Genomic DNA, 26,159 nt, shown 5'->3' on the forward strand with positions numbered 1-26,159 from the left:
TGTGTTTACACTTAATGTGGACTTTCAGGTGATCTACTTACAATAAATTAAGACATTTTGGTGGTCCTTGTCAGCATTTATCATTTGTATAAAGGTTATACAATGGTGAATTTATTGCATTTCTCCACATCTGATCCTTTGTTAAAGAAAACTATTTGAAAATTGTGTTTCATAAAAAGTTGTGTTGCGTAAAATTTAACACATGTTTTAATTAATATTATTTTTATTTTCATATCAAGAACATTAGTTAATGAATGAAATACATTACATCTTTTTAGATATTTGCATTGCTAAATATGTAAATACATATAAAAATGAAAGTTAAATGTTTCCAAATATTTTTGCAACAAAATATGAAATGATGCATCTTTTAAATGAAATGATATTCTTTAATGTAAGTACAATACATACTTTAGTCATTCTTATGATAAACAAACCAGTGTTTCAATGTAACTAGACAAAGAAAGACAACTCTATAAAGTTAAGTTGTATAAATATTTCGGTTTTTTTTAATAGTGTATTAAAAAATATATTTAAGTGTCATTTTGGAATATTTGTGTCATGAAAGAGTAGTCAAGGGAACCAATGTTATAGCGGTAATCAAAAGAATGTAATTCAGGGACAAAGACCAGACATGGAAAACAGACATACACAACAAAGAACACAAAGTAACAAAAATCATATATATATAAGTAACAAAAGCAAATGAGCAACTCGAACTTACAACTGGGAGCATGGACCAGGTGCACCGGTAGGATAAGCGTCCTTAGCTTTTCTGGAAACACCCGCCAGTCAAGTCAAGTACGGGGTAGACAAACGAGGAAAGCAAACCAAATGAATAAATTTTACTTATGAAATAAATTGATAAGGCAATATGAAATGTACATTTAATGATTGAATGAAACAGATTCAGTCATAATAATTAAAGTCAAGTTAAACATTTATTTCACCCGATTATATTTCGGGCAAGTCATTTGTACCAGTCGATGATAAATACATTTTGATGACAAATTCTTTTGCAATGTTATTTTCATTTAACAATTAGATATTAAGAGAATCAATACAAATTCATATGTTGTCAATTGCTGGTATGCACTTTAGGACTTCTAGAAAAACCTCAGAGAGAAAATGTGTCTATGATATCTGATATTTTGTTATACCTTTAATTCTTTACAGAAAAGAACTAAAATATTGTTATTTACCTTTTCAAGCCAAATATCATCTTTACTGGAAACGAAATAAAAACAATATTTCAGACATAAAAAGTTAATTTGGAAAATGTCATCGTAAATACGGAAAAAGACCATTCAGTTGACACTCTTTCTAAACTTGCATTAAGTTTTTAAACAAACGTCATATTAGAAACAGTCAAAAAGACAATATGAAATAAATTTCGGAAGAAATAAATTTTCACTACCAGCTTCTTAAGTGCACTGGGTTTTTCGGGGTGTAAAACTAAAATATAAACGACAGTTTGATATTTGAGATGTCTCAAACGTTTGTTAACAAAGGTTTATGTGCTCATTGAAACAACAATACAATTAATCTACAACTAAGTGTTCAAAACTTTACAAGTTAAATCGTGTTCATTCATAATCTAATGAGAAAGATGTACTATAGATAATTATTACAAATTCAACTTATTTTCAACTTAATTATAATTACTTTCTTTTGTCTTTTTAAGAATTTATGTAACTTTTTTTTACTAGAGCAAATGCTAGAAAAAACAGGCAAAACATCGATTCATTTTTTTAAATGGTTTTAAATTCCAATGCAAAAATTCCACATTCAGCATTTAATATAAGACTGATCTACAAATTATATTCTTAACAAATATCATCCAATTGTTAATCTTTCAATGCATAAGAAATTGAATCATAATGAATCTTCTGCAGTAAACAAATACTGAACGTACTTGAACTTCAATAATGAAGACAATGAATACACGAATCAAATGCTAAGCATGTCCACCAAATGCTAAGCACGTCCACCAAATGCTAAGCACGTCCACCAAATGCGCATCATGTACAAGTCTACAAACCAAACCATAGGTTCTTACCACATACACGTCTATTCTCGCGCGTGCCGCGTGCGGTTCTGGTGCCTTTGAATGCATTTCTATTCCAACAGATACAATTTAAACCTTATTTACCACTGATCATTTGAATTTGTTTCCGAATCTCTTTCTTTTAACACCTGGTAAGCTTTTTCAATCTTTGTTAATTTCTTTATCATAACATTAACTTCATCCTGGTGCGTTGGTTCCTCTAACAGTGTGTCCATACTTAGACCACTCTTTTCAGAATCGAATCTTTCAACATCACGCTTGAATTCACAATACATTTTGTTTATTTTGTTCGTAAGAGCTTTCATATCGTCTTTTGGTTTTAGACTGACACTTGTTCCTTCTTGCAATAATCTGAAAAATATTTTATTTACAAGACATTTGATTCCAATGTTCGAATTACCTTAATACGTCTTTAAGATTTACAATATACTGTCTAAAGTTACGTTAGATTTTCATGATGCATGTGTCTCTCGCTGATATGACGTAAATACAGATAAAGGAATATAAAGATTAAAAAGATACATAATTAAATAATGAATCAATCTATAAATTTATCCATCCTTTCATAACTATTTTAAAGTATAAGATTTTTTGCATATCAAATGCATTTAAAAGGTTTACCTCTTGTATTGCTGTATACTAGCATTTACTTGTTGCAATTTTGCGATGGCTAAGTCCTTTTCTTTTGCATCAAGACCTTTTACAGAAGAGTTGGCTGTTCCACGACCTAATTTGACTTGCGATGTTCCATCTAAATGCGCTACCGTTCCGTGCATTTTACTGATTTCTGATGAAATATCTGATATGGCTGTTCTTAATTTGTGGATGTCGTTTTCTTTTTCGGTGATTATTCTTTAAACACACAAAAATGTTATATGTTATGCATGCCAATATAATTTTGGCAAAGTTAAAGTATGTACGTTATTCAACTTGCTTTAACTTTGTTATTTTTTATCTTTCGCTTTGGGTTTTTGTCGACTTTTTAGACTGATTGTCTCCTTTATATTTTGAATTATAAGTTTTACCCAACAAGTGCTTTGCTTAAAATGATAACTCCATATAAGTCGCCTAATCTGTGTTGCACTGTTTTGTGGTTTTACGTACAAATATTTTAATGTTATCATGGCTGCCATTATTCATTTCAACGTGATGTATTTCAGTTTCTGTCGTTTTTTTATTATTATCCTTTATACATATAACACGTTATGATGTTAGACTTTTGTTTTGTTTTTTGTTTTTTGTTTTTTTTTTTGTTTTGTTTTGTTTTGTTTTGTTTTGTTTTTGTTTTGTTTTGATTTTTTTTTTTTTTGCCATGTCTCTCTTCTTACATTAATTCAACAACTTTTGGTTTAAATTTACCATAACAGTTAAGCTTTATACATACGTTTGAAGCTTGTCGTTTCTTTCTTGTAAATGTTTAGCCTCTTCTTCAATGCTTGCAATATTGTTCATCAGCTCGTCTACACTTATCGCACTTTCATTGCTGGACTCGTCAAGGTCATCTTCATCTTTTTCTATTATTGTCGTCATTTCTCTGGGTGTGTCGTCATCTCCTTTGCAGAGTTTATGGTGAAGTGTGATTATTGCCGTCTTTAGCCGCGTTACACCATCCATTATCATTTGTTCCAACTTATCTTTTTCTTGCAAAGTTCTTGAAATTAAAAAAATATTTATAATCAAATATTATAATGTTATAACTACTTGATAACAGTTCTAAATAAGGAAAGGATGTAGTACGAAAGTAATTGATTCGCTGTATGATTATAAAGGAGGTTAGTATTGTTAGAAAGAAACAAATAGAATTAAAAATTCAACATGAAATAAAAAAAAACGAACTGTCCTTCATTTGTTTAAAACGGCGCATACCATTGATTTTATCAATATTTTATCGTGATTATCGTTTCTGTCCAGTTGTCACAACAAATCCATGTATTTTGTGTCTCCGAATTGTCTTTATTTTGCCGATTTTGATGGTAAAGTGTCAACAAATACATGTACCTACTTTTCAAGACTGACTTGTAATTCAGTTTCTATTTCTGAGATTTTGCCCTCCATACCCCTCTTCTGTGTTCTGAACTTTTGTTCTAATCTTGCAACATGCTTGTCCTTTGCTCGTGATGAAATGGGTTGCGTGCCTTTAATTCTGAAAAGAATTTTATTGTCAGTCATTCAAAATGCAAAATGTATTTCAGGTCCCTGATTTTCATTATTGTATGTTTTGTATTTGAATTGTTTTTTATTGTTTGTTTGTTTGTTTTTTTTTGTTTGTTTTTGTTTGTTTTCTTTTGTTTTGTTTTATTTTTGTTTTTTTTCTAAGATATTTGTCAATGGATATAAAATGTTACGTACCTGTCATGTTCCTTTTTAAGTTCTGACATTGATTTACGGAGGTTTTGGTTTTCCTCTGATAGTCTGAAAATATCATATTGAATAATTGCATGTATCTAAATTTATTTTTCATGTTGACAAAATAAATCTTTTTAAACAGGATGTCTTATAGTTTTACGTATGCACTCCAATTCATTTATAAATACCAAGAAAACTTAATTTGTCTACGTTTTCTCGTGGTAACCATTACAGTTAAATTAGAAGTGGATACAGTTTAATCATCACCAAAAAAATCATATTTCGTTTTTGAGTGATTCATTTTTTTATTTATTTTAAGGCAGTGGAGTCAAAATTCGTTAATCATTTAAATCGATATTTAAAGTATCTAATTTGTTTTTCTTGAACTTTTGTGTTATGGTTTCTTTAAATATTCTTTATGTATGATAGTTTATCAAGTTGTTTATTCATGTTTTCAAAAGTACATGCCTCATTATCTCCGTTTGCTGAGCTGCTCGCTGTCGGTTTAGTTCTTTTTCGAACTGTTTCAATCGTTTAATCACTTCAGAGAAATTTGTGTCATCAAAGTCCTTCATTTTGACCACGGTACTAGATCTACCTTGCATTGACAACATTGTAGTATCCTTAGATTCACTGCCTTTCGGAGGCTTAAGATGTCCAAACAGTTTTCCAACAGCCCTATTCACACTCTTGACATCCTCAATGTGGACTGTTGCTGCATATCGTCTGAAAAAAGTTTAGATTTATGAAAACGGTACTTCAGTTTTTTCTAACCTTCTCTTCGTCTTGCCGGCAAATGATCGTCAGTACAGCAGTGGATATGAAATGTATCTTCAATCAAAACAGAACTATAAATGGAAATAGTTTCCACAGCTTCTATTCTTTCTGACAGTTGGTCATTGTTTTAATCATGACTAAAGTGGGATTTACAATCTCAACATGGCAAGGGAATACTACCCGACATTCGACATCGTGTTGTCCTCATATGTTTAATGTTAAACAATCTGACTTTAAATATGTTTCTCCTTTTTTGCGTGTTAGTGTTTATTTGAAATGGTTTGTGTGGTACCAACATTTCTTCTATTCCTTAAATCATATTTAAAGATATGTACGGATCCTTTTAAAATTGTATTGATTAGTGTTAAAGGTATATGTTTGTGATTGTGCGTGTGTGTGTGACAAGGATAATGATGTGTTTCTCATAAGATCAAAATGTGTATTGTTACCTTAAAAATTGAAATACCGAATCTGTTATATGTATAAATCATACACTAAACCGGCTTACATATAGAGCTGGATCATGAAAGCTTTAAATTTGAAATTATTCTATTTTTTCAATTTCTTATACATTTCAACTATTTACTACTCATTTTCCTTTCAAACGACAAACTTCTGAACTGATTTCTACGTACAAGATTATTTCAAATGAATTAAACCGTAAATGATCTGAATTAAACATCCATTTATTCGAATCAATTGAAACTGTCAAATTTAATACTGGATTAAAAGAATAAGAATTAAAGTTCTGCAATATGACAAAGTAAAGAAACTTGATATGACTATTGTTTCTGATTTTCGCCCTGATTGTGCTCGTGTCTTTGTAATATTTGGACCATATGTTAATAACTAATTTAGATATATACAAAATGATTCATTATATATAATTCCAAGTGTATCCAAATAATATTTCATATTTCATTATAGTTCGAGTAGGATAGTATCTTCAGTCGGGAGCGGCGGAGGATGTACACCGGTTTTATAAAATGTACTTTTCGGTTTGTCTGTGATAGGTTAAACCCATAATGAAACCTGAAAAGACTTGATATATCAGTTTAAATAATTTTGAAGAGCAAAATAAAAAAAAAACGGGTTATGTAAAAGTATTCTTTATTCATTTAAAGTTGATTGATGTATTTCAAGTTTTTTTTTCAGTTTGTTTCCAATATTTCCCCTATACTTAATTTGTAAAAGTGATTTAATTTAAATAAGCCTGTGTATTTTTCAAATCATAACCGGTTAACATAAGCAAGCATTCTATCATTATCCTACAGGAACATTTGGTTGACCTGAGCATGATGGATTAATCTTCAACTAGATAGATCATTCATCAGTGTATCATCTTTCGAATATATTCAATAAAATCAAATTAAGCAAGTATTTACAAGACATATTCATGTTATACAAAATGGTAAGAAATGAAAGTGGAGTCTTGTACATGCAAGAAAAAAAAACCCTTGATATTACAAAAAACTTACGTTGGTGCTTTAGCTTCAGATCTGTGAGAATAAACAGCGGTTGTTACTCGGCTTCTACTATCTCTTTTGTCCTCATCATCCAGGCCATCTAAGTCAACAGGGGGTGCAGGTTTTGACGACGGGGCCTGAAAATTTTTTTTTTTCAAATTATGAATTTGTTGAATTTTATATCATAATGCACAGTATGTCTTGCCAAAGAAGAGTTAATGACAGCAATGATTCAAATACACCACCTACTGAGGCATATCATCTAACAGAAAAGTTTATATCGTTGTCTTATATTCAGTTATATAGATATACCTTTATGAATATAATAACTAAAACAACGAATATACATACGGCAAAGAATTCTTTCTTCATGCCAACAAAAAGTCCTTTAACATTTTTGAAGAGGCCCTCTTTCTTCAGGGCCTTTTCCAGTCCAACAAGACATTGTTTCACCTCACTAGCTGATCCCTCGTCGTTTTGTATCTGAAATTATTATCAACAGTAAAGTATAAATAGACTTGTTTAATTATTTTAAAGTATAGTTAATGGTTTATTATACACTGGCAATACATTATCAAATGTAATATTTCGTCTCCAATACCGTCATAAGTATTTTTTTTTTAAAAAAAGATCATTAATAGCTTTCAAATTCTGTTTTCTTGCAGGTATTTGAAAGAGCAATCTGGCAGGAATTGAGTAGCGTACCTGTACTGAGGTCCACTCAAAGAAACGTACCTTTTCAACAGCTGCTTGAAAAGCTTCAAACTCTTGGGAAACAACTTTAGAGTTTAGCGATTTCTTCTTTGCCAGGAGTTGAGCAATGTTTATCTGTAGCCCTTGGACTTTTGACTTATAGTTTGCCATCTGAAATTGTGCAAGATGCAAATTAGTCAACTTAAGTAGGTATATTTTGTCCATTGTCAGTTTTATTGTATTTTGGGTGTTGGCTTGGGTTTAGTTTTATATGTTTATACTTACGAGGATCAATGGGTTTCAATAAGGATCCTTGAACGGGCAAGAGCGTGTTTGTTTTTATAAAAGAAAAAAATGCTAACCTTTTCTTTTTTTTGAACTTTTGACATCTCCTTATTTGAAACGTGGTAAACAATACCATTTACCACCTTCCTTTAAACTGAATTACTACAAAAGGTAGTCTTTAAATGAAAAAAAGTTGTACTTAACAGTATCGTAACTTGTTTTACTATCTGTGGTTGAATCATGGATCAAATGCTTCGCAGTAAAAGTTTTAATACTTTAAACTCGGGATTATTGTTTTAGATAATTGACCGTTATTTGATCATTTTGTTTATGAACACGAAAAGCAAAACCGTATCGGTACAAAATCTAAAGTACATTTGTTTCAAGTGTTTCAGATAACAATTTTCCTAAAAGTCGTGATGTCGTTATATACTGGTGACAATATATACTATAAACAAATGATATCTTAAATAAGCGCTCAATGTGTCGTCGGTAAATCAACAAATAAGTGCTCAATGTGTCGTCGGTAAATCAAAATTCTTTGAGTTATTTAAGTTCATATTGAAATATTATTCACGACAATTAGCGTTCAGTATAAGCATGCCTCCAAGGTGATATTTCTAGTGTTCATTGCTTTACGTTTTGTCGTGCGTTTGGTTTGGTTTTTTTTCTGTTTTCTTTTCGATTTATATATGTTAGATTTGATTGAGTTGCTCTATACAGAAATATCTTCATATCCAGTTGATGCTGAGAAAATTAGCTATATCCAATGATGCTTACGTTCAGCAAGTATTTAAAATTCAGAGCTTTTCAATCCTTTTCATATTTTATTTTGAACCTTAAAGTCAACTTATATCATATTATTCTGTCTGTTCACGAAGAGCATAACTGAATTATTTGATTATGGAAGAGTAACGGATCATTTGCATGAAAACATTTTCCTTCGCAATATTAATGAAGTATTGCAGTCATACGACTTAAAATACAAATTAGAATTACGTATTAAAGACAAATAGACAATAACTGACCTTTGTAGCAGACGAAAAATTACTGTTCTCATGAAGAAGGAGAAAATTCAATTTTGACTCTGTCATCTTTGTAAAGAAAAAATTTGATCAACCTAAATCTAACTTTTTGCAGGTTTACTTTCCTCTTCAGTGTAGTTAAATAAGCAAGTTCATAAAATAAACATATATGGATATAATGTTTCATATCTGATTGTTGTTTTCTTTTAAACAAAAGGATTTTTCATGCGGAAATTAGTAAAAAGACCTAAAATCTTATACATATTGTGTGGTTAAGTTATTACAAATAAATTAAAACAAAAGACTTGTCACTATCTTTATCATTTCAAAAGTTTATATGACGAACTTTAACCCCTTATTGTTTAATTTGAAGTAATGGTTATTGGGGATTTATTGCGTATTTTTAATTTGATATTGCATACCTGAATGAAGATAGGAAGAAATCCAAAGTTTGTAAAGTTATACCTAAACATAAAAAGTCTTTCACTTTTTTTTCCTTTTCTTTCAAAATTGAATATCAGTCATACCTTTGACGTAAAGAGGGCAAAGTTAATGAGTTGCTATTGTATATATATGTAACAAGGCCGTTTGTACATAACAGCTTTAGTTTTTAATAATCTGTCTGGATTTCAGTAGACAATTTACATTCATTAACAAAGAAAAGCAGTTTTGAAGGTTAATATTTAACTTGACAAAAGAACATGATAGACATTGTTTGAAGTTCTAATGAAAATATAAAAAGTATCACGTTCAACAGACAGGAGAATGCTCACGTACTCATTATTACCAGCTTTGTCGCAAAGTTGGTGTAAATTGATACTTTAATTAAAATCAGTTTTAGGACTTTTATTTTGCCACCTCTAAAATCAGACTTTCTTTTCTTTTGCTGTTTATATTTGTCCTTGTTTTTCTTATTTATAATGACTTCTTGTTAAAATCACAAATCATTATATAAATTGAGCACCAGTGCAAAGTGCACCTGTAAAGTCGGCATTGAACATTTCAAATACACATAAGGTTTTAGAAAAACCAAGCTAATTATTTAAATGTATACTACACTTTCTTAATTTAGTGTGAAAAAAAATTACATACATCCCTTATTTATCAATTTGTTAAGTACCGGTCCACATAAAATTCAGGCACTGCCAGTGGTAAAGTAATTCATGGTGTAGAAAAACATACCAAACAAACGATGCTTTTTTAGCCTATGTATGCTTTATTTTCACATAACAACAACTTTTTCTGCATTCAGATTTGCACTTTTTAGAAAATCGTATATTTATCGCCCACTAAAATCAACAAAATGAAGCCAAATCAAGAACGATAACTCTTGAAAAATGCAAATTTCATGTACAATCTATATAACTGGTTATATAATTAAGACTGGTTACGTGATCAGTTACTGTTTCTGAGCAAGCAATAAAACTGAATTTGGTGGATTTTTGACATGCATGGATCACCTTCTGTCTGATTTTTATCAAGACTGCTACTTGATTAGTTAACTTTTAAAAGGGAATTCAAGCTAAAAAGGAAACAGGGGCGGTATTATAGTGATATATTTTGTTAAGAATGCTCCAGAGTATTGAAATTCATTTGAGGGAAACCCGTAGTTATGTTTGGCAACATCAAATATGATTCACTTGGTAGAATACAATTTATGCATAGTTATCATATTTTTTGCTATTTAGTTTTGTTTTCGTCTGTTTATTTTGCTCTGTGATGTTGACATGGAAACTTGTTAAAGAATTTGATTAAAGCAGAATGTTACCGTGATAAATAAAACGAAAATCGGCAATTATTTAACAATGAAATGAACAATTGTAAATTGTTATAAATGCAGCTATTGCTGTCTTGCATTGACAACTTTCATATTCACTTGGATTTATTACTCTTGGATTTATTACTACAGATGCTAAAACACATTTTTCAACAGACAGTGAAATTTGGTATAATTGATTTGGGTGTAAACATATGAAGGGAAACAACTCTGATTGAAACGAAAATTTAAACTTCTTTAAGTGTATTAACCGATATTTGTGTTCATTCAATTACCTACTGATTAGCCGATTAAGGTCGAACGAAATATGACTAAGCACACTTTATTATAAAAACAAACTTTCATAATATTGTTTTATTCATTGAATGAATATTTGTAGAAAATTTGAAATTGTGATAGATTAAGAATGTACTCATGGATTTGATAGGCATGATTAATATGTGGAAATCTCATCATAGTAATAAAAACGTAATTTGTAATTTATAATTCGTAAAATGCTTTAATTAGTAATATTATTGATATTATCTTTTAAGAACGTTGGAATGAGGTTGCCTTTGTACGCAACCTTTCAGTTGGTATGTTTATCAAGGAAGTAAAATACATATAGTTATTATATTCTGGTACTACAATACACAATAAGTGAACAAAATCGGGCAATGAAATTAATCTACACTAGCTTTTTACACGTAGCTGTCATGTATGAATATGAATTGATGTTTTTGCAACAGACTTGACTTGACAAAAATGATTTTTTCCTGTTTCTAAATCGCATTTCCGCGATGTTTTGTCCGCAGACAATTTACGATTTTCTGTCTGATCTACTCTAACAATCGAAAGAGGAAAACTCATATATAATGCTCCTACGACAAATGCGATAATTTTTGTAAACATTAATTCTTGTTCATCTATAGATGCATTTTATTCTTAAAGAGTATTCAAGGGGACCAAGGTTATGGGTTATAGCGAAAATCAAAAGAATGTAATCCAGGGACAAAAACCTGATATGGAAAACAGATATACACAACAAATAGCATAGAATAAACAAGATAATACATACAAAGTAACTATAGTAAATGAGCAACTCGGACTAAAAAAACTGGGAGCATGGACCAAGTGCACCGGTAGGATAGACATCCTCTGCTTTTCTAGAAACATCCGGGTTCCAATATCATACGGTATTATAAACTTGCAGAAGGTTTAGACATTTTCAACCATCGGTAACTACTTCCATGCCACCTCCTGTAGCATTCGTTTACTACCTTTATAAAGTAAACCTTTTTAACTCTGCTATGCCTAACATAATTGAATTGTCACTTAATTAAGTGAAAAAGCCTTTTTGCTAGAATGACAAAACAAAATATCTGTATGAAATTCTTAAATTTAATGTCCACGACATTTTTTGTAACTTTTTACATGGTACAAATCAGATCTCGGGGATAACATATTTTGTACCTTCGCGAATAACGAAATATGTAGTCCAACAAAACACAGTAAATACAGCTGATGCGCGATGTTTTTTTTTTTTTTTTTCATTCAAAGAAATGCGATGTAAAAATACAAATATATTAATCTAAACTTAATTAATTAGATACACCGTATTGAAAATCTTGTTCAAGTTAACATTTTTTTACTTAAAGACCTACCCTTGATGGACGTTTTTTTATCCTTGTTTTCTCCTTGTGTATGACGACAACGGAAGATTCGGGTGCGGATTCGAACGACGTGTCCGTGAAATAGCTGGATTCATCGAAATTCATTTTCTTTTGATTTTAAAAAAACTATAATAAGCTATATTCGTAGTCAATACTGTTTTCAAAGCTTTTCAGTTAATATATAAATCCACAATAAATGGTTTCACGAAGTGTGTGTTCATGTGTTACTTGTTTGTTAAACTTTCAGTAAAGGTATGAGATAGAAAATTTTATGTATTACATTATAATGTTGTTTCGGGTTATGACAAATTACGTTCTGGTTATATGATACCTTATTGCCATTGTTTTGTTCTATCATTCTTTTCAAGTCTGATGACCAGAACTTAAATGTTTTCTTCTACAAATTCGATATCCTTGACAATGTATTGTCTTATGAATCAATTGATTAATCTGTCTGTAAATAATTAACTTGTTAAAATCTAATTAAATTGAATTGATTTGATTTCGATTACTTGAAGTGAAAGTGTTTCCTTTGTCTATAATCAATAGAGGGAGTGATATAATTTTGATACGATAAAAGGACTTCGACCTTCTGATGAGTTTAATGATATTTTGTACTGTACACAAACGTTATGTACGACATATTATCATATTGCAGTCTAAATCACTTGTTTTCAATTAAGTTTGAGGACCTTTCAAAATATTTTATACACTGTGACAATGCATATCTCTTATTACTTCTTACAGGACATTGTCCTTGTTGCCAATTTCCTTTTTGTTTTCCACAAAACATTTGACGATTAACCAGTACAATATTTAGTTGAGTAATTTTATTTTCCGGCAAATTTTTTTAATAATCAACTTCCTCAATCCTCGAAAATTTCTGTCAAAAACAAATCAATCTAATAATATAACATCTTAAAATTAATCTCTTTTTTTTCCGAAAAAGACCCTCGTTCAATCTATGTAATTTTGCAAATGTTATGTTAGGTATCTGTTTGGTGTTTAAAAGACTAGTGTACAGCTTATAACTATAGGACAATTTATCTGACACAATGTGGTATTTTAAATATGAAATGATCATCGTTTGATTACTGTTAAGGTGGTTAAAAAATGTTTAAAAACGACCACTAAATAATGTTTAACAACTTTTTCAATTCTATCAAATGAAGAAAGAATTGTTTAAAGGAAAAAAGAACAGAATGACGACAGGCAATACGAGACATCTCACATGCTGCTTGTCGAGAAAGAATATCTATCTGTCAGATAGCGGTCGTCTGTTTAAGTGGAAACGAATTCTCTATAGTTTTCAATAAGTACATATCGACAATTTTAATATATTGGCAATACAAGCTTATTCTAGTAACTTTTAATGTAAGCTCATCAGACCTTTTTCAGACAATTTTATTTCTAAAGTTATGACAAGAATTGAAATTAAAGAGAGTGTCGAAATGAGGTACCATATGTGGAGTAAGTTCTTGATGAAGTTTCATAAAGATTGTAGAAAAAAACTTTTATATACAGAAAAATGCAGACTTGAATCATTACAATATTAAATAGATGCTTTTCTTACATAGATGGTGAGGTAAATAACTTTAATAAGTGGGGAGAGAATACGAATTACTTATTGGATAAGATTGTATTGAGTATAATGATAGGATTTCGTGGTGTCATTACTAATTATAAAAAATGTTTAAAATAACTGTTTAACATGTTATTCATTATGAGATTTTGCTAAATCAGTTTGATAGTTAATATTGTGAGGGGAAATTTTATTACTTGATAAAAGACAGATATTCTGCAGATGTCCTCGTTTTAAAATGAATGTTTAAAGCTGTATTTTGACAATTGTGATGTGTCTTCGTATGAACCAAATGTAATTAAGTATTTAATGAAAATTAAATTAAGTAAATCGTAAATAAATTACCTCTTTCTCGTATCTGAATAGTCCATAACGCACAGAATCTTTCCTAACTAAACTTAATTCCGTCATATTTTTTAAATCGTATAAAGATAGTTTCAAAATCGCAAAATTTATTACGGTCGATTTATCATAATACTAGCTTATTAAAAATGCCTCCTCAGAACAGTTTGATTTTGACGATATTCCTTTGTTTTATGTTATGAATTATTACATGTGTTTAAATTAAGCCATTCGTATAATAGGTAACTGTAGATAAATGTAAGATAGCACCTTAACAAATTACTGACATTGTGTTCGGTCTATAAAGGTACTTGCTTCATTACGTTAGATGAACCTAATCAAATATCTCTAACAGTTGAATGAGTGCGAGGGGTTAGTATGAATTTCAACATACAAGACGAAACAAATGGCACAAACCAAACCGTTTAATGTTGATAAAACTTTAAAATAAAAATAAGATAAAATAACAGCATCAACATAGACAATATTGTATCAAGATGCAGAAATGGATGGAAACAAACACAAATGTAAAAGACGAACGTAGGTATAAACCTTTGTAATTATCCATACTCAAAACTCCTCAAAAAAAGAGGAAGAACGCCTATAACAGTTTGAGGTCGATGAACGTCTCTGGAAAGGACGAATAGATTTCTGTTGCAGCAAGTATGGACAATATCTCCTGATTTCATTTTTACGTTTGAAACCAATTACGGGCAACTTATACAGAATACTAAACAAATTATCCTTTCAAATATTTTAACAAAGTCATTTGCGTTCAGGTCAATAGTTAAAAGATTTAATCAACGATGTAGTAATATGACAAAAGTCTTTTGAAACTTTATGATGACGCATTGATGATAGATATTCTTTATGATTTAATTAAATAAAATGTCTAGCCTTTTTATTGTAGAGAAAATACGTGTTATTGTCAAATTTTATTACGCTTTCTTTAGAAACCACAACTACTAATTATTTTGCCTTATAACATTTAGTCAATTCGGTCCTGTTTATAAATTTTATTGTTAGTTTTATATATATTCTATGTATCTCAAAACAATTTATGTAAACTGCACAGAATTTGCCTTTTAGGTTACAAAATAAAATAAAATTTATTAAAAAAAAAGACAGTCGGTTCTCTTAAAATGTTGTAATCAACAGTCTGTTTTGCGACAATTAAAATTTGCGTCTGCCCTGTCTTAATCCAAATAATGCAGATTAAATAACAATCTGTGCACACAGTGATAAAAAGTGATACATTCTTAATTCTTTAAATTCTTTTTTCGTTTAGAAAAAACTTATCTGATGTTTGAAAAATTAGATTCAAAGGTGTCAATCCTATCATTAAAATTTCGTTAGCAAATACAATTCAATAGACAATGTATTGATCAGGGTAACATCTACCAGCTCCATGTGGTTATTTTGACATTTAGAGTAGGAAAAATTGTACGAAATCGTATTCCAAATGTTTAAATTACTATCTTTGGTCGTTTTAAAGTTTCACACTGAAGTCTTCAAAGTAGAAGGATCTTTTTCATATCAATAATAAAATTGAACTCTATATGAAATACATTTCATTTGAAATTATTTATTGAGTGGAAAACGCAACGTTTTTTTGAATTGATATTCTTAGTAAAATCAATTTGATATCAAGTCTTTACATAATCATAAATTGTTTATCTAAGTTTCACATCTAAGGCATGTAATTTCTTTGGGGTTTATCTTCAAAATGCTCAAAGACTTTATGAGCAGCATAAAACAAATACAAGGTAAGAATGACTTAGCCTTGTTATGATGTAAACTAACTGATAGCATCCGTCGATGTACATGTAAATTAAAAAACTTGACTATATTTAATCATACATTTAGCTTCAATTTTATTTAAAGCGACGAATTCTAACAATTTTCACACGAACTTTCAAACATAAAGAAAAGTGGTATGTGTGTGTGCATGTGCAAAATGTAAGTAAAATAAAAAATATCTGTAATATAATATGAAGAGGAATCTAGTGAAATTCATTGCTTTGAGCTACACACCTTCTAGGGAGAAGCAAAATTTACACATCGAATGAACAAGTACAATAAATTGTTTAAAAAACTACCAAAATGATAAATCAACACTATTTAAAAAGCTGAACATACACGAAGCAATTTAGCTTGTAGACTGTGTTTTAATTACATAATTTCTATACATTATATATAGAAACGTTTTAGTCCCTTGCTTTTGTGATTTTCTTCATCACTGAACTGTATTGAAGTGCAAGGTCATGTTAGTTGATAATTGTGACCTTGGTTTTTTTCTAGTTTTATTCATTATAACGCCACAGTATGTTGCCTTTAACAGTAACGGTTTATATTTTGTATTCAATAAAAAAAAAGTCGAAAAGCCCTTTACGTACAATGTCAATTATATCTAAAGTGATCCTTGTATTCACAAGATTTATGGGAGCCCAAGTGTGGAATACCGAGAAATATAAACATACTGTATACAACGTGCTACCGTAACATTTATGGTTATTGGAGAACTATACATTGTAGATGCATAATTCATTTCTTTTTTATTTCAAACAGATGTGATAATAACAAATATTGAAACTTAAGCACCGAAATCATAATTTAATGAATTATTTGGCCTGTTAAAGATTATTGACACCCTAATCTAATTTCACGTCATGAAAATGTTTAATGACCTTTGCCTTTTTAAGTTTGAAATCAATGCATTTTGGTAATCAAAAGTTGTATATTCGGAGAGTCAGACAAAGTCAATTCTATGTACAGTGATTATCTTTAAACTGTAAATCGATGTGGGGTAAACCCATTGTAAATTCAATTTCTTAATTTCCCTAATGTCTCCCCTTTCCTGCGAAGGAGACTTTTAAATTTCGATAGAAAACATTCTTTTATCAATGAATATTTAATATTACATAGGCCCTATTCAGCTTTCATCAAAGATGCCTTTCATACATTGAACATTTCCACATTAAAACTTTGAATGATATCAAAATAAGGGTATAGCTGTGTAAAATACACGGTAGGTGAACACGATCCTCTTGTGTCGTGCAGAATTCTGATATATAACTGAAATACCTCGTATATCTTAAGGTTTAAACCTTTCACTGCGTTTAAAATTGTGTTAAGTAAATTGCGAAGTATGTGTTTTATATGACGGTGTTTACACGGTATTTTGACTGCGGTGTGGATTAAAGATGTTATGAGAATACATGGTAAGTAGAGACGGTTTTATTGGCTCTGGGTTTTTGATGTTAGTAGTTAGTTTTAATGTATACACTGAGCAAAAAATGTAAATGTACAGGGATAAACCTAAAGCTTGTACATGTAAAATCAGATATAAATGGTCCATTGCCGAGTATGATGAAAACCTTGACATGTTTCACATCGTCAACATGATGATTGTGGTGGTGGTTATGGTAAAATTGGTAGACTTATTTCTATATGATGACACGATTGGTAAACATCTTTAAATGAAAAAAAATTACAACCCGCCCTCCCCACCCACCTTTTCGTCATTGTTATAAAAAATGTTTTCCATCAATAATGTCAATATATAAAGGACGGAACTTCCCTGTCAGACATATCCGTGAATTCGTCTCTCTGTCAGACTCATATTGAAAATTTCTCTTATTAACTTCCTTATCTATTAGCATTGTTTAAACATTTGGGCAAAGAATGAACTTTGTTTAGAGTCATTTCTGTGATAATGACCATTATTCTGTACACTGAAAACGGATCATTCCAATATGAACCATTTTGTAGTCACAACAGTCTTATCAAAATTAAATATACATTTACGGTATACCTGTTAACCTAAAGGACTTTCTTCTGTAGAAATTATAATACTTCAATCTATCACAATATACTAAACTCAGTGTTTTAAAGTTTAAGACATAGTAAAGCATCACATGTCAAATAAGATTTTATAATATTAGTTCTTTGTATTGTGTAATTATAGACTTGGCGAAAGAAATTTAGTATTTATCTGACCGAATGTTATATGTTATTAACTTAATTTTCAAAAAGAAAATGTGCAATGTTTGCTTGACCATATAAACTTCATTTCCCTATTACTGAGTTTATTGAAATGAAAGCGAGAGTCCTCAGAACGAGTCCGGGGGACTTGAGCTTTGTTTCAAGTTATTTAGAACTCTTAAACACTAGTCAAAAACAGACGGCAATATCAGGGCAAAAACCAGAGCGTTGGAAACCACCACTTGGTACGGGAATTTCAAAATGGAAAGTGGGTTAAACCAGGTGTAATAGCAATATATGAATTTAGGGATAATATAATAGCCTCCATATATAGATATGATATCAAATACTTTTGGACTCTTCCTTTTTCATGTTTTCAAATTTCTTATAATTTTGACTTCAGAAAGTACAAATGTACATGCACATCGACATACTAACCATATTAAATATTTGAGTTAATACAATGTACATTAAATTGATGGTGTGGCGAAATTCAGACTAACACGGAATCTGTTTCCAGATTTACTTGCACTGTAAACTTATTTACAATATGTACAAAGAGCTACTTCAATACCACATTGGAATAAACTGATAACACATTATTATTATCAATCTATAGATAACTAAAAACAATGACCAGTGTTCTATCTATAGTAACAGGTAATTTCAAGAAACTGTCAATTATTTCTAAAGATAAACAGAGGATTACAGTTTGTAAACAAATCATGCAATTAAAGGTCATTAAACTGCAATTATACTCAATAATTAAAAACATGTAAGTATGAATATTATACATATAAATGTCCATTATTATTGCGCACAGTTCTTGGTAGAGATTCCTCATACTTTGTAAGAAATAATTCCAAATCATCTTCCAAATATACAGAGGAAGATGCTTACAAAATGCTGGAATTTTTAATTGACAACATATTTGTCCAGTGTGGTGGACTTGTTTTTGAACAAATGGTCGGCATTCCAATGGGAACAAATTGTGCTTCTTTACTTGCTGACCTATTCCTTCACTCTTATGAGGCTGACTTTATAGCTGATCTGATCAGAAAGAAAGAATATCGTTTGACTAGATCCTTCAATCTCGGTTTCCGCTATATAGATGACGTATTATCTTTAAACAATCCTAATTTCGGGGATTTGATACATCGCATCTACCCAAAAGAACTTGAGATAAAGGATACTACAGACACTGTGAAGTCAGCCTCATATCTTGACCTACACTTAGAAATCGATGGTAAAGGAAAACTATTGACCAAACTTTACGACAAACGTGACGACTTTTCATTCAGAATTGTCAACTTTCCTTTCATCTGTGGCAACATCCCTTCGACTCCTGCGTATGGAGAGTTCATATCACAACTCCTACGTTATGCCAGAGCTTGTCAAAACTACGAAACTTTTTGAATCGCGCTAGAACTCTAACAAATAGGCTTCTGGAACAGGGTTATGTTGCTACAAGATTAAAGTCATCACTACAGAAGTTTAATGGTCGTCATCATGAACTCGTGGATCGTTATAGTGTATCCATCAGCACCATGAAAACTGATTTATTCAACAAGTCATAGTTTTCCTTCCCTCGTTTGTCTACCCCGGACTTGACTTTTTATGAACAACTCGGCGGGTGTTTCTAAAAAAGCAAAGGACGCTTACCCTACCGGTGCACCTGGTCCATGCTCCCAGTTTTTAGTGGAGTCCGAGTTGCTCATTTACTTTTGTTACTTTGTATGTGTGATTTTGGTTGCTTTGTGTTCTTTGTTGTGTGTGTCTGTTTTCCATGTCTGGTCTTTGTCCCTGGATTACATTCTTTTGATTACCGCTATAACCTTGTTTCCCTTGATTACTCTTTCGCTACAGATTGATTATTTAAAATGTTTGAAACTCATTGTATGCAATGTGCTAATGTAAAATTGAATATTAAGTTCGACGGATAATATCCAGAATCAAAACATTTTGATCTATTGTTTTCACCCATGTAAGTCTTGTCTTCTTAGGCTTCACGTTTTGTAATATTAGAACTGAAGGGTCAAATAAGGTGAAATCTGTGGACAAAACAAATCTGAGATTACCAAACAGACAACAGACAAATAACATAGACTGTATCCACATAAAAGAATTAAAAGAAACACATACCCCTCTGAAAAACGGCGGTCAGTTGAAGTGCTCCGGAAGGGCACATACTTCTTGTTTCTTACAAGAAACCTTGCGTGATGCCAATGAAAGTCAAAATGTAATTCTATTTTGTTTTAAAGAACGTTATTTCTTCCAACTTGCTTTTACAATTATTGAGTAATGTTTTATACAATCATCATGTTGGTTGTGCATTGTTTAGCTTGTTTTAACTTACATGGGTGGAATATATGTTTTTTCAAGGACGTTGACATTGATTTCTTCGTGTATATTATACTGATGATCATTCTATTACCCGACAGACGTCGGAATTACCTGATACATACACGACTTAATCATTTCTTGTCATTTGAAATTGTACTGCGTGAGAATGCAGTTTCTTACCTAATATTGTCATGCCAAGAACAATGATGATACTGTATTACTGAAATGATGTTACCAGATAGACTAGCCGGAAATATATATAGCCAAGAACAACAAATAAAGAATATATGTATATATATGATGATTATGTAATTCTTATTAGAAATTATTTTCTCCGATTTGGCCCCAGTATATTGAAAATTGAAATATGTCATGCGACTGAACCATTCAAACTGGAATAAGATTCATATTTACTTAATTTTTTATTAAAATTTTATTTGGAACATTAAGTAAAGTCCTCTGATATATTGAATTAAAATGGGAATATAATATGTTTGAATCATGATAATAAAACACCAAAATTCTTATTCAGATTAGTTGGGTCTACAATTCAATACAAAACACCAGCATGCATTTATTGTCAATCTGAACTTTCTCATTGAAAAGACAGGTTTAAAAACATTAATTAATTTGAACATTTATTTAGAGAATATATTAAATTTTCTGGTTGAAGTACTTTGAATGCTGCGAGAAAGTGAAAAAAAATCAGAATCATTGTATTGAACACATAGCTTGTAATATCAAAGAACTAGGTACCTTGTTCTAGAAATAGGACCAGTTTTTAGAGTATGAAAATAACGTATCTATATTTATCTTTTCATCATATTTACATCAAATTGATTTTAGTCCGTGTTTTTACCGTTTAACCGTGGAGGTACATGTGATTCAAATATGACGTCAAGTTTATAGCAAATCCATCAGCAGGGACGAATGTTAGCATTAACATTATTTCATAAAGGTGAAAATTGTCTCAATTCATTGATTTTTATCTCCTTATTATTTCATCACATTCATTAACTGTACAAAATGTACTACTAGAAATAATTCAATGATTTTTTATGCAAAAAATAGAACTTTGATTTACGATTGTGTTTACCAATAAAATCGCTCAATTTACGGGCCAAAATATGTCATAAACGTACCTATCTCTTCTAAGAACTGCATTTGTATACTGATATGTACTTGCATTTTAGCATCGTCGTTTACCAGACTGTTTGGGCAAAACGAATTGGAGAAATAAATTAGATGAAATATGAACTTTGTCAGTGAAAGAATACCGTAGTTCTCATAGTGAAGACTATGCACAAATCAAAGGTAAGGAATTCACTTATTATCAAAATTAGAAAATATTTACAAACAGAGTAGCTATGAATTCCAAGCATTAAAACTGAAATGACAGAAATGAACTGATCATGAACTATCTGAACTGAACTACATGTATTTAGATGAACCAGTTGTACTAAATTAAATACAATGTAAGACTTCTACTTTCAATGAGACATACCTTACTAGTAGGATAGTTGTATTACTAGAATGATAGTGAGTTGTTCACTTGTGAACTATATACCTATAGTAAATTTTGTAATACTAGAATGCATTGTAGATTTTTTTTATTAGAAGCAATTTTGTTATTGTAAAAAGCCGATGAAAAAATCTTAGTGGTTACTGTCAGAACTGAATATAACATGAGTGAAGTATGGCAAGCCAAAGTGGACAAAAATCAATATTTTGTAATATTAAAAAAAACACTTATTTTTAATATTACAAAATCATTTTTTTTATATTAGAAAAGATTTTATAACATTAGGAATTCAATTTGTAATATTAAAAATTCATTTTCTAATATTACGAATTCCTGATTTAGTGATATTATAAAACATCGCACATTTTGTAATATTACAAATTGAATTTGAAATGTTAGAAAATGAATTTGTAATATTAGAAAATCAATTTGCAATATTGCAAAATCAGTCACTTTTTTAATATTACAAAATGATTTTCTAATATTGAAAAATCGTAATTGAATACGACAAATCTATTTTCTAATATTAGAAAATCAATGATTTTTTTAATATTAAAAAAGTGATATAAGAAATCTAATAATTAAATATCAGAAAATGAATTGTAATATTAAAAAATCATTTTTTAATATTAGAATAATACTAATTTTTTGTCCACTTCGGCTTGCCACAGTGAAGTCAATCATACATAAAATGTCTATTTCTGGAGTTGTTAAATTCAGGGTAATTTCAATTTATTAAAAGAAAATAAATGACAACTAAAACGGTTCTAATCCTTGCATTTTCCCGAAAAAAGTACATTGTAAATGGCTCAATCTGAAATGTTCTTTAGATGCTCAGAACGTAAGTTCATTGAAACTGATTAGGCTACCTTTTCCCATTATACACAAGGAACTACAAAGGTCAATATTTAAGAATCAATATCTCAAAACGCACGTGCTTCAAATATTCATACTTTAATTGAGAAAAATTAGCTGGTGGATTAGCTTGACTGAGTGTCAAATAGGGTTTTCAAGACGCAAATACGAATGATTTGGCTAACGTTTAGAAGCTTCAGATCAAAGGCAAAAAACAATAGCTCAACGGAAAAAGCCGCCGAAATCGGCTTCAAAATGCGTGAGACTTGACAAGCCTGTCAAAATACAGCTTCGACAAGGAATCATCAACTGTGGTCTTCATAATAAGTACAACATGATTTGTGAATTCAGGAACAAACGCGTAGGTTATTGTAAAGTAAATACATTGCATGCATATCATATCAGTATCGTAATACATGAACATGTAAAATGCTTACCGCACGCGTACTTTTAACCTCTTTAAAAACATGACATTTCCTGTAAATTCCAAGGTATGTTGTGTCCATGACTGTAGCGATTACCTACCTCGTATGGAAATGATCGAATAAATTTAGAAACGAAATTAGCTTGTGGAATGTTTTCAATTTAATATTTTAGATAGAACTATACGCAACATCATTCTCTATGTTTTTTCAATTAAAAGTAATTGACTATCTGCTAATTGAATTCTTTCTGATTGTATAATTAACCATTATTGGTTCACTATTCTATGAACATTAGCGTCGAATTTCAAATAATTACACATTTTAAAAATACAAGTATAGTGAAAGCAGTCTTAAGTTAATCTCGATAAAATGTAGTGATGGTTGAACAAAGCCAGTATACTTCCGGATCAGTGTATCTACATGACAAACATTGTGTTCTGCGGGTACTTTGACAATCATTATTATTGAAAGATTCATCCTTTTTAGATAACGAAAACTAAAGGATTTAGGTAATAGAGGTTTCACTATAAACTCTTGTTCGACTACTGTGCGGGAACAATTTACTAGTTATAATTATATAACGGTTAGTTGAATCCGTAACAAATTATTATCAATTTTTACAATTTTGAGTTGTACGGAGGAGTTACAACAGTAGAACAGGCCAACAATAGCCAAAGTAAGGAATCTGGTATCCTTTACATCTATAGCTATCAATTAATCAACTTCTATAGCTAAAACGCAATACCTGAATTAACACAAGTCGTTTCGCCGCGCATGACCCCAGAATCCTCTCGATTTCAGAGCAGCAGTGTAATTTTTTATTGTGTCGTCGGTATTATTTCAGTTTAAGGAGAGAACAATATGTGAACCCCAAAACTTTTGATAATAAGCTTAAGCAATGTTTAAAATGTCAAAAACAACTGTGCTGAACCACATGATGTTTCTAAAGGCCTGTTTACACGATCAAAGTTTTCCATTCGTTTTTTTGACCATGTCAACATATATCAAAAACTTAGACAAAAAACCTTTGATAGAATAGAACTCCATCCTATCTTTAATTGACTCTAATGGACTTAGTTGAAATTTGACCAATCAAAATGAGTTTTTGGAATGACAAAAAACAAATAGCAGGTACTTGATTTTTTTCCTATCCAAAAAGGATTTCAATCACCAAAATTCGATAGTGTAAACAGACAACTTTTACAAAGTATTCTTTGACCAAAGTTTCCATCAAAAACTTTTGAAAAAAAAACTTGATGGCAAACTTTGATCGTGTAAACGGGCCAGTGGAATTGCTTTGAAACGAAAAATAGGAAAACGAAATACAAAAAAACGAATCGTCTTTCCATTCACATTAACTTACAGACTACATTTTTAATCGGTTATTATCCTTTTAAAATATTGTTTGCCTTATTTTTGGACGGACAGTCGGACATAGAAGTAGAGCAATTTTCCTTTAAAAGACGGACATGTGAAAACTAAAACACTATGAAAATACAATGAAAGTGCAATGTAATTGTGCGGTAAACATGTAACTTACTGGTTCTGAACTGCCGTTATCTGACTGTTAAAAAATAAAGATTTGATTTTAATTGTATCAATTTATTTTCTTCTGTAATACTGTCGGATTATATGACTGTCATTATAATCGTGAGGGTGTCTTCTAAACCTAAAAGTGCGTTTACTTGATATCCGTTAACAATTAAAGCATGCGGCAGGGTATAAATCAAATACAGGCGTCTGGATATGTACTTACAGACATAAAATGACATCTCAGTTATATACCAAAGTTCTCTGTGAAAAAAAGACTCTGACTCAAAGTTCTTTATACAATTGTCTTTAGTTGTTTAGATGTGCATTAAAGGCTAAAAACTCACACAAGAATATATAGTGGTATAAAGAACTAGACATGTTTCATATTTGTAGCCTCTGCAGAGATACGAATTAACAGTGAAATAACAACTGTTTAAAAGATAAATTTGGTATGGAATTAGTTGTAAATTATAGAAAAACAAGGTCATATTGTGTTCAATTATTAGTTCTGTGTTTGGTATTGGTTTGTCATTCATGTTGTGTGACATGGACATTTTCGATATGGCTACACAAATTTAGAATTAATTGAATACCCAGTTTTGCAACTTCTTCGTGTTTCGTGACATTCAAAAACATCGCACACCATTCATAAGAAAATTAAAGTTCCACAAATGATATCGAAGTTCTTATTTTCGATGACGTTTGTATGTATTGTGAGAAATTTTCGGTGTAATGAAAGCATTAATTAAAAGCACTCATTTTGAATTGCTACATGTACCTGTAATATGTAAGCGCCAATATATTTTTTCTCACTACATGTAAATGAAACTTCTACTTATGTAAACTCACCTCTACGTAAAAGTTGGGATTCTTCAACTTTCTACGTCTCCAGCTTTTCTTGTGGTACATATCCAAATACCCTAAAGTTAAAGCCATTCTTAAAAGGAAATGACAAAGACGTGATTTTAATTTAAGTCTGTAATGGCACGGTTAATCGTCAAATGGTTACATAATTCATCTAGAATTACAAACTGCAGCAATGATAAGTCTCCGAGATCCAAAGAATGATTATTAATGTGCTTCTCGCAGGGCACTAGTGGAAACTTTCCAAAATTGTTGACTGAATGATATCCGTTGATCTTAGAATTTAAGTATGGCGATCAATATACTTTGATCTTAATGATACCCGGCATCTTATCATCCCACCAAATTTACTGATAAACACAGAAATGCAGGTTCTAAATAGCTTCACTCTTCCAAACAATTGCTTTGCAGATATTTACATTCGTCTAGAAACAGTGGTTTTTCCTATCACAACAATCAAAACTGTCATACTATACCAGATTGGTATATGTAAACACACAGAGGTACAATAGTCAATACTGTGGCTTAACTAGTCATGGTTTTTCGTGATTTATCACTTAACCATGTACATGCTGGGAGATTTAGTCATTGACACAAATATCTTTTATATCTTTCTAACT

At 30.5% G+C, this 26,159-nt stretch overlaps 2 protein-coding genes across 8 annotated transcripts in view; one reads left to right on the forward strand and one right to left on the reverse strand.

The window, feature by feature from the left end:
* Nucleotides 1-830: 830 nt before the first annotated feature.
* LOC148604286 (uncharacterized) lies at nucleotides 831-25,891 on the reverse strand. 5 transcript variants are annotated; one of them, XM_088550798.1, is made up of 11 exons: nucleotides 25,525-25,891; nucleotides 24,683-24,706; nucleotides 7,393-7,521; nucleotides 7,009-7,140; nucleotides 6,670-6,794; nucleotides 4,883-5,140; nucleotides 4,418-4,480; nucleotides 4,071-4,211; nucleotides 3,453-3,719; nucleotides 2,690-2,920; nucleotides 831-2,419 (listed from the first exon to the last, which is right to left on the reverse strand). In XM_088550798.1, exons 1-11 carry the CDS (start codon nucleotides 25,609-25,611, stop codon nucleotides 2,149-2,151), a joined length of 1,728 nt encoding a protein of 575 aa, XP_088406924.1. In that variant the 5' UTR covers nucleotides 25,612-25,891; the 3' UTR covers nucleotides 831-2,148. The 5 variants fall into 5 exon arrangements, with proteins under 5 accessions (XP_088406924.1, XP_088406925.1, XP_088406926.1 ...); XM_088550799.1 differs by lacking the exon at nucleotides 24,683-24,706 and having other exon boundaries at nucleotides 25,525-25,886; XM_088550800.1 differs by lacking the exons at nucleotides 24,683-24,706; nucleotides 25,525-25,891 and adding an exon at nucleotides 14,017-14,195.
* Nucleotides 15,756-26,159, forward strand: part of LOC148604287 (uncharacterized) — a 37,846-nt gene continuing 27,442 nt past the window's right edge. For 2 of the 3 annotated variants that reach the window (XM_088550792.1, XM_088550796.1), the window contains exons 1-2: nucleotides 17,027-17,234; nucleotides 21,534-21,654. In XM_088550792.1, the coding sequence (XP_088406918.1) occupies nucleotides 21,640-21,654 (15 nt within the window). In that variant the 5' untranslated portion in view covers nucleotides 17,027-17,234; nucleotides 21,534-21,639. Of the gene's footprint in view, nucleotides 15,780-17,026; nucleotides 17,235-21,533; nucleotides 21,655-26,159 lie in introns of those variants that run through there. The other variant, XM_088550793.1, reaches the window with a different exon arrangement.

Source organism: Perna viridis, chromosome 10 (genome assembly GCF_037379345.1).
Source record: "Perna viridis isolate PV_CMFRI_1.1 ecotype Kerala chromosome 10, ASM3737934v1, whole genome shotgun sequence".
Taxonomy (NCBI): Eukaryota; Metazoa; Mollusca; class Bivalvia; order Mytilida; family Mytilidae; genus Perna; species Perna viridis.